Source organism: Scyliorhinus canicula, chromosome 2 (genome assembly GCF_902713615.1).
Source record: "Scyliorhinus canicula chromosome 2, sScyCan1.1, whole genome shotgun sequence".
Classification (NCBI taxonomy): Eukaryota; Metazoa; Chordata; class Chondrichthyes; order Carcharhiniformes; family Scyliorhinidae; genus Scyliorhinus; species Scyliorhinus canicula.
In genome coordinates this window covers 241,772,946-241,785,036 of record NC_052147.1, presented here as the reverse complement: position 1 = coordinate 241,785,036, position 12,091 = coordinate 241,772,946, and the positions used below count along the sequence as shown (strand labels likewise).

General features: G+C 42.1%; 1 protein-coding gene across 3 annotated transcripts in view; it reads left to right on the top strand.

Annotated features, from left to right (window-relative positions):
• tmem163a (transmembrane protein 163a) overlaps positions 1 to 10,364 on the top strand; it is a 274,863-nt gene extending 264,499 nt beyond the window's left edge. For all 3 annotated transcript variants that reach the window (XM_038789881.1, XM_038789882.1, XM_038789880.1), the window contains exons 8-9: positions 3,019 to 3,160; positions 4,987 to 10,364. In XM_038789881.1, the coding sequence (XP_038645809.1) occupies positions 3,019 to 3,160; positions 4,987 to 5,047 (203 nt within the window). In that variant the 3' untranslated portion in view covers positions 5,048 to 10,364. The remainder of the gene's footprint in view (positions 1 to 3,018; positions 3,161 to 4,986) is intronic.
• Positions 10,365 to 12,091: the final 1,727 nt, after the last annotated feature.

Genomic DNA, 12,091 nt, shown 5'->3' with positions numbered 1-12,091 from the left:
TATGGACTTTATTAACAAAATGAATACTTGGAACGATAACTAACAAACTATAATACAAACAGTAACAAATAAGTCCATTCTCCTGGAGCTACTTATAACCGACTATCCTCTAGTATGACTTACTGCTAACTGCCGGATCTCTGGAGTCACATGGTGGATCTCTACAGCCACCTGCTGGTGGGAGGTGGTATAGATAACTATATACATTAATAGATAACTATACACATTGCTGTGCATATGCATATCACCACAGCAGGAGTAAGGGGAATTTGTGATAGTTGTGCACCGGATCATCAACCTAATGCGTTTCCAACCTTGAGCAATGTTACAGGAGACTGATTCAGAAAAACAATGGTTACTAGCAAGGGGAGGTAGACAGTTATTGGCAATTAGTTGCCCAACTGGTGGCAGAATAATCAAGCCGTCTGGATCTTTCCGATGGTAGACTGCAACGCCCTGGATGGTTGAAGACAGCGCACTGGCAGTAACCCAGAAGCCAGTGGGGTCTCCTTTAATTCCCACCTGTCCTGGTCGCAGGCCATTCTCCTCGCCAAAACGATGGCCTGGAAGCTGCGCCAGTTTTGTTTTACACATAGAAGTCTTCAGGAGGCTCTTCCACCTTGAGTCACTATTGAGAATGCCGACCTAGGGTGTTTGCACCCCCTTCCCACAGTGGCGCTCCCAGCCACCCCGAACTTCAGCTGCTTTCATGGGCCTTCCTGCTTGCGTAGCTGGCTCACCATCCTTAACTGGCCACCAGCAGGAGGATCGCACATGTAGGTGGACCTCAGAAACCTTCGGGTTTGGGAATCAGAAATGGTTCTGGCCTGGGTTTAAAAACTAAGGCAGTAAGATTCTGCCCATTGTGTGGAAACTCTGTATTTCAAAAGTTTATTAGTTGGCCTAAAAATGTTAATGAGAACATGTGGCGTGGAGCTTCTTTGGGCGGGATTCTCCTTCGGCGGGATCCTCCACTTAGCCGACAGCGCACTCACACGCGGATTTCCCGATGGTGTGAGGGTGGCCACAATGGGAAACCCCATTGGCTGGCTGCCGGGACAGAAGATCCCACTGAGGGCGGGGCGTGCCGTGCTGCACCACAAAACGGGTCTGCGAGATGGAGAATCCGGCCCATTCTCTTAGCTAATCCACTTTATCAATTATTTTCTCCCCACTTTTCAACTGCTCCCTCATCATCTTCATTAGGATCAGTTTGACTGGCATAAGGCAAAAGACATTATGAATTTGGTAAATTTATTCGAGAATATTATATCTATAGAATACTATTTTGCATATGTATCATGGGTGTTTTAAAGAAACAACATTCTACATCTCAGGGTATATTTTAACTCATTATCATTTCATACTAATGATAGGCATAATTTAAATTCTATGTCGTTGACTTATACCATTAGAATCATAGGATAGTGCAGCACAAAAGGAGACAATTTAGCCGATCGACTCTGTGCTGGCTCTTTTGAAGAGAAATCTGGTTGGTCCAACTCAACTGCTCTTTCTTTGTATCTCCACAAAGGAATTACACAACCTGATTTTAGAAGTAATTTATTTGGATTAATACCCAGAACTTCCAATCTTCGGATGGTCGTACCCTGGAGGTATCCCACAAACCTTGCTGAGGAACCCCTTTGAAGTCCTGACCCACTGACTATGTGGGAATTGCAAGGAAAGTTTGGACTTCTGATGGGCAATTCTCCTGGACCTGGAACTACCCAAATCTTTCAGTTAAAAGCAGACGTGTTGGATGATGCCAACTCACTTACCTGAAAAATTACTGAGGAAATTGTTAGGATTACAACCAGTTCTATCTTCTGGCTAATGATACGATTGAATGCTCAACACCTCACTGGAACTGCTGACTACGCCTAACACCTCACTGGACCCCTGACTACCCCCAATTAAATCCTCCCAGCCCTCGACTGCACTCATCTTCTGACTAACCCCAGACTGGAGCACCCTCCCTGACCCTCCAACTAACCCAACCTGATTATACCTCCACTACTCGGACCTCTCGACTACCCCTGATCACCATTACCCAACATCACCCCTCCCACCCCGCCAACCACCCGGCTACATCCTGACCCCCAACTAACTACCCCAACCCATAAACTATCCCACCCCAACAACCCACGACCACCCAACTACCCAACGACTACCCCAGACCAGCAGATTTCCCCTGACCCACCCTACCGTCTCATCCAATTGCCTACCTCCTAACCTATTCCCAGCTATCCTATCTAGTCAGCCACTTACCTGCTACCCTACCTCCTCATCCACCAGCTTCCAACCTGCCCACTCCCAGTTACCCTGCTGTCCTACCCCCTTACCCACCCCCAGCCACACTACTTATTCATCTACTAACCTGCTTCTGCCTCCTCACCCAACTACTGCCACTCTGCCTCCTCACCCAACCACCCGATCCACCTCACCCAACTTCCTTCTCTCTGTTGCTTTTCAAAGTGATTTTGGGGCTTTTATGCTCTCTATTTACTAGAATATGGCAGCTACATCCGTAAAGGGGGAGGGAATGGCTTGGCCTTTCCAATCGATCCTGCATGCATTACGAAGGAGAACTCCCAGAACAGGTAAACTCTGCATTTCTGAAGGACACTGGGTCAGGTATCCAGGCCAGAAATCTATCTGAGGCTAAAAGAAATAGGAGCGGAGTGGAATTCCAACAGTGATTTCTACTCTGAGAAGATTTGGAACTATGGTAAATTTAAATTATTTTTCAGACAGTTTTTTCATTGTAGTCTGAAATATATTCTTTAAAAATATTAATTGCTGTTGAACAGCTAACCCTTCGGTGCATTTCCATTTCATCTTAAATTACTTTGTGATAGAAGATCCAGCATTAACTGCTGGCAATTGATTTAAAACTCATTTTGAACCAAGTGGTCAGAGAGCCAATCTCTGAAATCCATTACATTTTGTAACAATTTATCATCTGGCAGTAGTCCAACTGGCACTACGGTTATATTCCTCTTTTTTGTCTTACAGGTTTTAACTCCTTAGTTGGAGGCATCATGGCATTTTCTATCCTGATCAGTGCAGAAGTCTACAACCATAATCCTGGTGTCTGGTATTTGGATGGCACCATAGGGATTCTCATTGGAATGGTCATTTTTGCATACGGAATAAAGTAGGCTTCACTTTTCTTGAGGATAACATTTTAGAAGGAGACTGGGTGCAAGACGGTAGAAATTCATTTCCTAAAGCATTGTTTTTATATTTTAAAAAATGCCAGGGAAAAATAGCCGTACAGCATTTCTGTCCCAACACTTCACCTTGAACCTGTTTCAGTTGAATCTGTTCTGTTGCAGCTGATGTATATCGGATGCTGAATGAGGCAGGAACACAGTTTAAACTTTAAGGACTCAAGATGAGTCCTTCAGCTGTGTGCTAGCCTTGGCTCAGTGGTAGCACTTTCACCTCAGAAGGTTGTGGGTTTGGGACCAACACCAGAGACTGGAGCACATAATCTAAACTGGCACTAATCAGTCCAGTATTTGAGAGTAATGCACTGTCAGGGATGTCATATATGGGATGACAGGATGACATGTTAAATCAAGTAACTGCCTGCCTTCTCATGATAATGTGAAAGGCCTCCTGGTATTATTCAAAGAAGAGCAAGGGAGTTGTGCAGGCTAAGTTTTAACTCTCAACCAAGGTCACCAAAACAGATTATCTGGTCATCATCTCATTGCTGTTTGTGGAAAGATGTTTCATTTCTTAAATTATAACAGTATTTACAGTTCAGTTACTTGCTATAAACCACTTTGGGATGTCCTAAGGTCCCGAAAAAGTCCATATAATGTTACATAGGGCGCGATTGAATGGCTGTGTTGCGCTTGAAAACATGGGCGATAGAAGCCAGGAGACCCCGATCCCAGGATCTACCCGGCTTGCAACGCCTCATGAGATCTAACATGATCTTGCAAGATGTTGCTATGTGAATCCCGCCCATTGTGGGCGTGATCACTTTTTTGGCAAATCTGCATATTCCAGCAAGACAGCTAGTCTCACTTTAATGTGCAGTTTCCCGGCGTTGGGATCTATTCCCTTTTCCCGGAGACCCCAGGTGAGTGCCATTCAGTAACGGTCTCCACAAATGGGGACCAGGCGGAACTGCACTCATGGGAGTCACCAAGGGATCGGAGGATTGAAGTGTAGTTCCTGGTGTAATATATGGCAGTCAATTTGCAGGTCTCACAACATAGCTAGATAATCCATTCAAGTAACATGATTTGAAATATTAATATTGGTAGGACACAGGAGAGATACACCCCCCGCATCCCACACACTTGGGGTGTTTTCGACCACCTCAGAAAGCACGCAGGCCCTTGATTTTAAAGGTAATCAAAAAGACTGCATATCTCTGAATGCGCACTGTTCCCTCAATCCTGGCTGACGCTCAGTGGGGAATTATTAGTTAGTGCCATGAGCTTCTGACACAAAGCTGCCAACTGACTTATGACTGACAGCTGAAGACTGTATATATTTAATTTACCAAGGTAGCAGCACAGGGGTTAGCAGTGTTGCATCACAGCTCCAAAGTGCCAGGTTCGATTCCCAACTTGGGTCACTGTCTGCGCAGTCTGCATGTTCTCCACGTGTCTGCGTGGGTTTCCTCCGGGTGCTCCAGTTTCCTCCCACAGTCCAAAGATGTGCAGGTTAGGTGGACTGGCTATGCTAACTTGCCCTTAGTGTCCAAATAAAGTTAGGTGGGGTTACGGGGATAGAGTGGAGGTGTGGGCTTAAGTAGGGTGCTCTTTCCAAGGGCCGATGCAAACTCGATGGGCTGAATGGCCTCCTTCTGCACCGTAAATTCTATGATTTTGTTCTTGGTGAATTTTTTCAGCTACTAAAATGAACAGGCCGAGTTGTTTTTGGGGATCATGGAAGTCAAAAATTCTGGCAATTATGTAAAAGAGTCATTATTAATTTAAAACTTCTATTTACTTCTAGGCTTCTGGTTGAGACAATACCTCGAATAAAACAAACTCACAATTATGAGAGCTTTGAATGATAAACCTGAAGAAAATCTGCAATGATGGCTCAGTTCTACAGGAATGAAGATTGCAAGAACAGGAAAGAATCACGAACCAAGAGTACAGTATGACTGGAAAAAATGCTGCTGCTCTCCTACATCCCAATTTATGGCCTAACAAATCATGTCCCTAACGAACCAAATACAAATGTTAAATATGGTGAACTCCATAAATTTGAGACGGAAGATGATAGATATTCAGGCGGCGAAGAGATCATGTGACCATATTTTTGTTCTGAAAAGGATAGGTTTTCGCAAGCTCACCAGAAAAATTCCAACCAGTGGGCCCGACTGCCAGCTGAGGCCTGGTCATGTTTGAAGGCTAAACCTCACTGTCTGACTAAAACAGGTAGCTGGCTGGCTCTGGATCAGATTGGTGAGGTTAAGCACAGACCCACAGGCCAACAGCCTCTTTGTGGCCCAAAATGTTGAACTTACCTTTTAGGCGTTTTTTCTATTGTACTTCCTACTAAAATTGAGTGCGTATTTTGTCCGTTCTTTCCAGTTTCATCAGTCAAATAAGTTGCGGCTACTACTAGAAATGATCAGTGTTTCAACAGCCTAGCCTTCTTTATGGATGGTGGCAGCCAATGCTGTTACAAATGGGGTGATAAGCCATTTTCAGATTGCTGCTGCCCCATTTATATTGGTAGCTCACATATCTACCCCATAAAGTCTACTATGTATCCTAGGCATTCAAATGAAAAAGGGATCAAAACTCAACACAAAGTAGTTAGAATTTCACATAGCATTGGCCAGATTTTACAGTATTGGGAGCGATGATACACTGAAGTTGCTAGCCCCTTCACGATCCTGAGAAAGCCCTGACATGTGCACATGCACTGTAATTGCCCGACCAGTTTAAACTTCTGTTGGGCAGATTTACGCTTCCCGAGTCTCTTGCAGTAATCTCACTTGGAGACTTGGGCTAGATATGGGCAACTTACCAAGATATTTATCCTAGAATTGTTGGCTTGTTTAATCTCTGGTGTAACTCTGTGATTAACAGTGCAATCCAACTCACCACAATTGACCCCAATCTGACTACACACCCTCTGATCCAACACCAGACTACCCATTCATTATACCGGACTATCCACACCCCCAAATATGCCCCCTTGAACTGAGTATCTGACTCCCTTTATACAACCCCCCCCCCCCCCCCCCCCCCCCCAGCCCTGATCACCCACTGAACTGACTGTCCCCATCCCTACTGGCAACACCATCAACCACCCCAGACCCTACCCCCCCCAACCCAAATATCCACTCCCATTCCCTGCGCGCCCCCCACCACCACCTGTACCACTGAAAGCTGAAAAGATTTTAAAAGCTTATTTGGAAATAGCCACTATTGTCCTTAAAAAGGTGGATGGTTCTCTCTGCTGCACTTCTTCACCAATGTCTCCCGGCTGCAGAAATATTCGTCAATACAGCTGGGATCAGAAGACCAGAGCAGCAGGGTGCAAGTAAAGATGGACACATAATTTAAAGCAATTCTATTATGTACCTGTTTTTGAATATTTCTTCAACTATGCAACTAAATTGCTAAAATTAAACTTCTGACACTTCAATTACCAGAATATAATTTGATCAAAATGAAAGTTTATTTGGCAATATCAAAAATGCATTTAAAATACCACAACTTGTGTGGATTTGCTAATATATTGGGTATATAAGGATATATATGGGCAGCATGGTGTCAGTGGTTAAGACTGCTGCCTCACAACTCTGGGACCCGGTTTAGATTCTGACCTTGAATGACTCTCTCTGTGTGGAGCTGTACATTTTTCCCGTATCTGCATGGGTTTCCTCCCACAGTTCAAAAATGTGCAAGTTCGGGGGATTGGCTATACTAAATTCCCCCAAAGGGTGGGTTTTAGGATAGGGTGGGGGATTGGACCTTGTGTGGGGTTGTCATTCGAAGGGTCGGTGCAGACTCGATGGGCTGAATGGCCTCCTTCTGCACTGAAGGGAATCTATGATATATAAACAATGAGTGCTAAAAGAAAATGTGAGCAATCACAGATTTTAAATTTCATAACTAAATAATTTGATGCCTCGTAATGTAACTTTTAAAAATCAACACTATGGTAAACCACTGTGGAATGAAACAAAATCGAAAATAGTATTGCTCCCATCACACTAACTCACTAGGTGCCAAGTCAATTATTATATCTTAATTTAATTATAAATTTTGGAAGCATTTGTTATTGCACCCAATAATTCAAAGATTTTAAATTCTTTACCTAAAATTAATCAAATTGCTCAGTTAAAATGATTGTCATATTAAGATAATCCAGTTTATGTTGAATTCTGGTTATATTACTATAGTCCATATACCATTCCTTAATTAGTATCAGAGGACACTGGATACATAAATGATCCCACTTGTGGAATTTTAATAGAGCTGGGGTTTTAAGTCCTCATCTACCGAACGCTACTGATAAAACCGGTATCAATCTACTGACATTTTGTGTCATACACAGTTTGGTGCATAGCACAGTGAGGAAACCATCAATATGCAAGTTGCCACGACATTGGAACTCTAGTAATCTGCTTGCATTAAGTTACATCAAGGCTTTACTGAAATGAAAAATGAAAATCGCTTATTGTCACAAGTAGGCTTCAAATGAAGTTACTGTGAAAAGCCCCTAGTCGCCATATTCCAGCGCCTGTTTGGGGAAGCTGGTACGGGAATTGAACCCGCGCTGCTGGCCTGCTTTCAAAGCCAGTGATTTAGCCCTGTGCTAAACCAGCCCCTGAACAGGCCACTATGATTATTAATGTAGCATCCAGGCTAGTGAACATTATTAGATGTTTATCCTTATCTTACATGAACAAAGTCATCATATGTGTACGGTTCAAGATGGAATTGTATATGATGAATTAATAGCAATGCAAAAGTTACTCTTAGTTCTGACTTTTCCGTAGTATTGAGCCACTTAGCTATCTTGTGATGCTCTCCAGTTTGAAATAAACTGGCCAAGGCCTTCGACTGGGATTAGAACTGCAGTTTTTGAGAAATATAATTTCTAATATCTCACTGATGCCCAAATTAGAATGCTATATAGATATCAGAGGTTTATATCATGAAAGGCCATTCACCGTGTCTGTACAAGCTCTGCTGCAACCATCAAAAATTAATCCCATTGTCCTCTCATCCCATAAGGCTTGCATATGTTTATGCTGCAAATTGTACCCAATTTTCTTTAAATTTATAATAGCCTTTGATGCAGCCATTCCCTTTTGTTATGACCAAGTTAACAGGGGTGAATTTACTTTGTCCCCTTCCTTTGTTGGTTATGGGAGCTTTAATTTAAAAAGGTGTAGCTTGGTGCAAGAAATAAGCAGGCCAGGATGTTGAAGTTAACAAAATTAACTCTTTAATTATTGATAAAACACACTTGGGTAAAGATGCAGACATGAACAAAAGGTTTAAAATATACAAATATGTCGAACTACCCACAAATGCAAAAACAGCACACAATTCCCCTCCCCATAACATGCCAATAAAGTAAAATTCAGCAGCGTACAATTAAATGTGTGGCTAATTAAGTCAGAAAATAAGTCACAGCGACCACATGCTTGTTTACAGCTGTAGGGTCGCAGCCAATAGTAGCTGTTGGTTCTTGGGGGTTCTCACTGGAGACAGTGGTATTGATTTGAAATTTCACTTCGAGAACTCTTGTTTTGAAGGTGTCCTGGTGGAGTTTCAAATCACTAACCGCTCAGTTTGATCAAAAAGGATTTCAGAGGAAAGAGATCGGATAAGGATCTCTTTCTGGCTATTCTAAATCCAGTTTTTATTTTACACCCAAGTGCTGGAACAGGCAACTTCTCTCAAAGCTTCATAGATTTGGTACCTCAAAAAGTAGCTGGTGTCCTTCTCAAATACAATATAGTAGAGGCTGCAGGCCAGTGTCCTTTGCTTTCGAAGCCTTCTTCTCAACACAAATGTCCAGCCAATGACATTATAAAGTGCAAGTCCAGCCAACATTATAAACTGATACGTACATAACATATCGCAAAATATTCCTTACCCTTAACAATTCTCTCTAGAATTCTAGAAAGAATTGCTATTTTCAGTTTTGACCTCACACTAGAGAGTTTTATACAGGTACTCGGTCTCGCTTGCTGGCTGGAGAGCAACCTGAATTGGCTCCTCGGGATGGACCACACAGGGTGGAAGTCCTGCACCCCTCCCCCTCCTAAGAACTGCTGAGCAGAGGCTGTCAGTTGTTTGCTCAGCAATGTAACAATAGGCACAGAATTTAGGAGTTACCCAGACCTGACCAAGTCTTGCCAGGAGGGGTTCTGTGGGATGGTAGTAATTGCGGGGCTAGTTCTCAGCAGGCCCAATTTTACAATGCTGGGACCCTTGAAAGCAACTGAATGCCAAATATGAAAGAATCCCATTCCCCCCCCCCCCCTCCAAGAGACCACAGGTAGCCTGCACAGGTTTACTTTTGTGCATGCTGCTTTGCTTGTCTGCAGCTGGGTTAATACCAGCGCAGCAGCAGGTAGTGGTCCTTATGTAGTCACTGATTAGCCACTTAAAAGGCCTTAGTTGGCAGCTGGGTGAAAAGTGTCAACTTTGGCGAAAGTGGAAGGGTGGCCAGGTACTCATGTATCACCGCCCTGTCTGATTAAATGCCCTTCCTGCTTCCATACATGTCATGAGGGAACACTAAATTTCCCCCACCACTGTAAGTTGATAACGTCTTGTCATGGACTTCAAACCAGAGGAAATAGTCAAATCCAAATAGGTCCACCCTATTATACTAAATGAAAGGATGAACAACATTGATGTCAGGACTGTTTCAATGTTTAGACTACATCTCAATGCCAGAAACACAGCAGAATGAAGTACACACTGTTCAATGGGATGAATATGTGCAGGATCAGATTTAGGATAGAATAGCAGGGAGCAAATTCCTGTGACCCCTTCACACAAATTGATTTCTGTTAGTCCTTCAGTTAATACACCCAACTTTAAAATATACAGTGCAGTAGTGGGGAGCAAAATTTGAGGAATTATTGTTTATGGTGGAAACGTTTCTTCAGCAGTATTGACACAGATGAGGCATTACATTCAAATGTTTGTAGATTATTAAAACAAAGTTCAGGTAGGCTAAATGACCTGAGCTAATATACTGTGGAGCTTGTACATTCCCCCGATATCTGCATGGGTTTCCTCCAAGTGCTCCAGCTTTCTCCCACAGTCCAAAGATTTGCAGATGGGTAAATTGCCCCTTAGTATCCAACTGGCTGTGAATAGGGTGGGGAGCTCTTTCTGGGCGGGGGGGGGGGGGGGGGGTGGGGAGAAAGAGGTCAGTGCAGTCAAATGGGCGAATGGCCTCCTGCACTGTAGGTGTTCTAAGGTTGATAATGGAACAATATCAATAGTAATATATTAGCAGCAAAAGAAAATCAACCATGACTTGCAAAATTGGGCAAGACTTTGGAGCAACATTAAAGGAGAGAACATAACTCAATGATGTTACTGTGATATGGCGAAACCAAATCTTAATATTTTTATTTAAACTAGGTTTTGAACAGGATTTATTGTTGAATACTTTGGTATACTGAAACACAAATGATCTAATACTTTTCCAAATTAGGCTCAGACACAAAGTTTTTAAAAATGTCATTTAATGAAGATAGAATTTTGTAAACATCCTTGAAATTCAGCATTGGAATATTAAACTATCTACAATAGCAATTTGCATTTATATAGCACCTTTATTGGAGGAAATTGTCCCAAAGCATTGTACAAAAGAGTGATTAGACAGAAATTGATGCCCATCTCAGAACGACATTTTGGTCAGGGTGACTAAACGTTTGGTCAACAGTCGATTTATAATGCAGAGGAAGGGAAGTGTAAAGAGGTGATTCAAAAGCTGAAGCAGAGGCTCCAGAGGCGCAAGCAGTTCATTCAGGATTTTCGCATGGCTTCCGATCTTGATTAATAAGATTTCAACAGGTTCAATCAGCATTCACTGACGTTTTTAAATCACCACACCTTCAATTTTATTTAATTCCTTTAATAATGATACATTAATACCTACAAAAATTTTAATAAATAGATAAAATACATGCAATAACATTTTATCAAAGAAATGCATTCATTTAACTATATTCATTATCGACATTTGAGCAACAACATTGTAGTTCTTCAAATCTAGCATAGTTGACAAAATGTTTTTTTTTTAATTTTGCCGACCAATGGCCTAAATAATAGTGCAAATTACATAAGATAAGATTTGCTTTTCACGACAACCAGATATCTCAAAATGCCATGTGAAATAATTTCTGAAGTACAGCATTTGTAATGTAGGAAACATGGCAGCCAGAATGCATTCAACAATCTTCCACAAATAGCAGTTAGATAGTGATCAATTCATCTGCTTTTTGTGATGTTCATAAAGGGATAAACGTTGGCCGGACACTGGGCGCAACTCTCCTGCTCTTCTTTGAAACAGTGCAATGGAATCTTTTACATCCACCTGAACAGGTATCCGAAAGCTGGTAGTATCTCCCTCTGTACTGCACTGGAACATCAGTCGTGATTTTCGTGCTCAAGCCCCAAGGTTGGACCCAAACCTAAAATCTTCTGACTCAGGAGGTGAAGTATTCCCAACCGAGTCAGAAGATGTGTCATACATTTTCAAGTTCAAAATGATCATAGGCTCTAGTGAATTTATTCACTATTCAGTAGGTGGAGGGAGTCCAGCATTAAAACTTTCAGCCAAGTATCTTCTAATGTTGGTAAATCATAGGGGAGTGAGAACTTAAAATAGGTTTTGGACTTTCTTGTTCTTTGTATTATTTTTATTTTAACTAGGAGAAACTTTGATGAAGATTGTAATTAGCTCATTGTTTCTTGTGTTCTTTCCGGCAACCCGAGCATTCAGATCGGAGTCAATGGCATCACAAGTTAATAGTATTGAGCATCCCATATTTTTTACCTTCTTTGCAAACAGAAACATTATAAACATTACATTATTAGATAGCTCTAGAGGC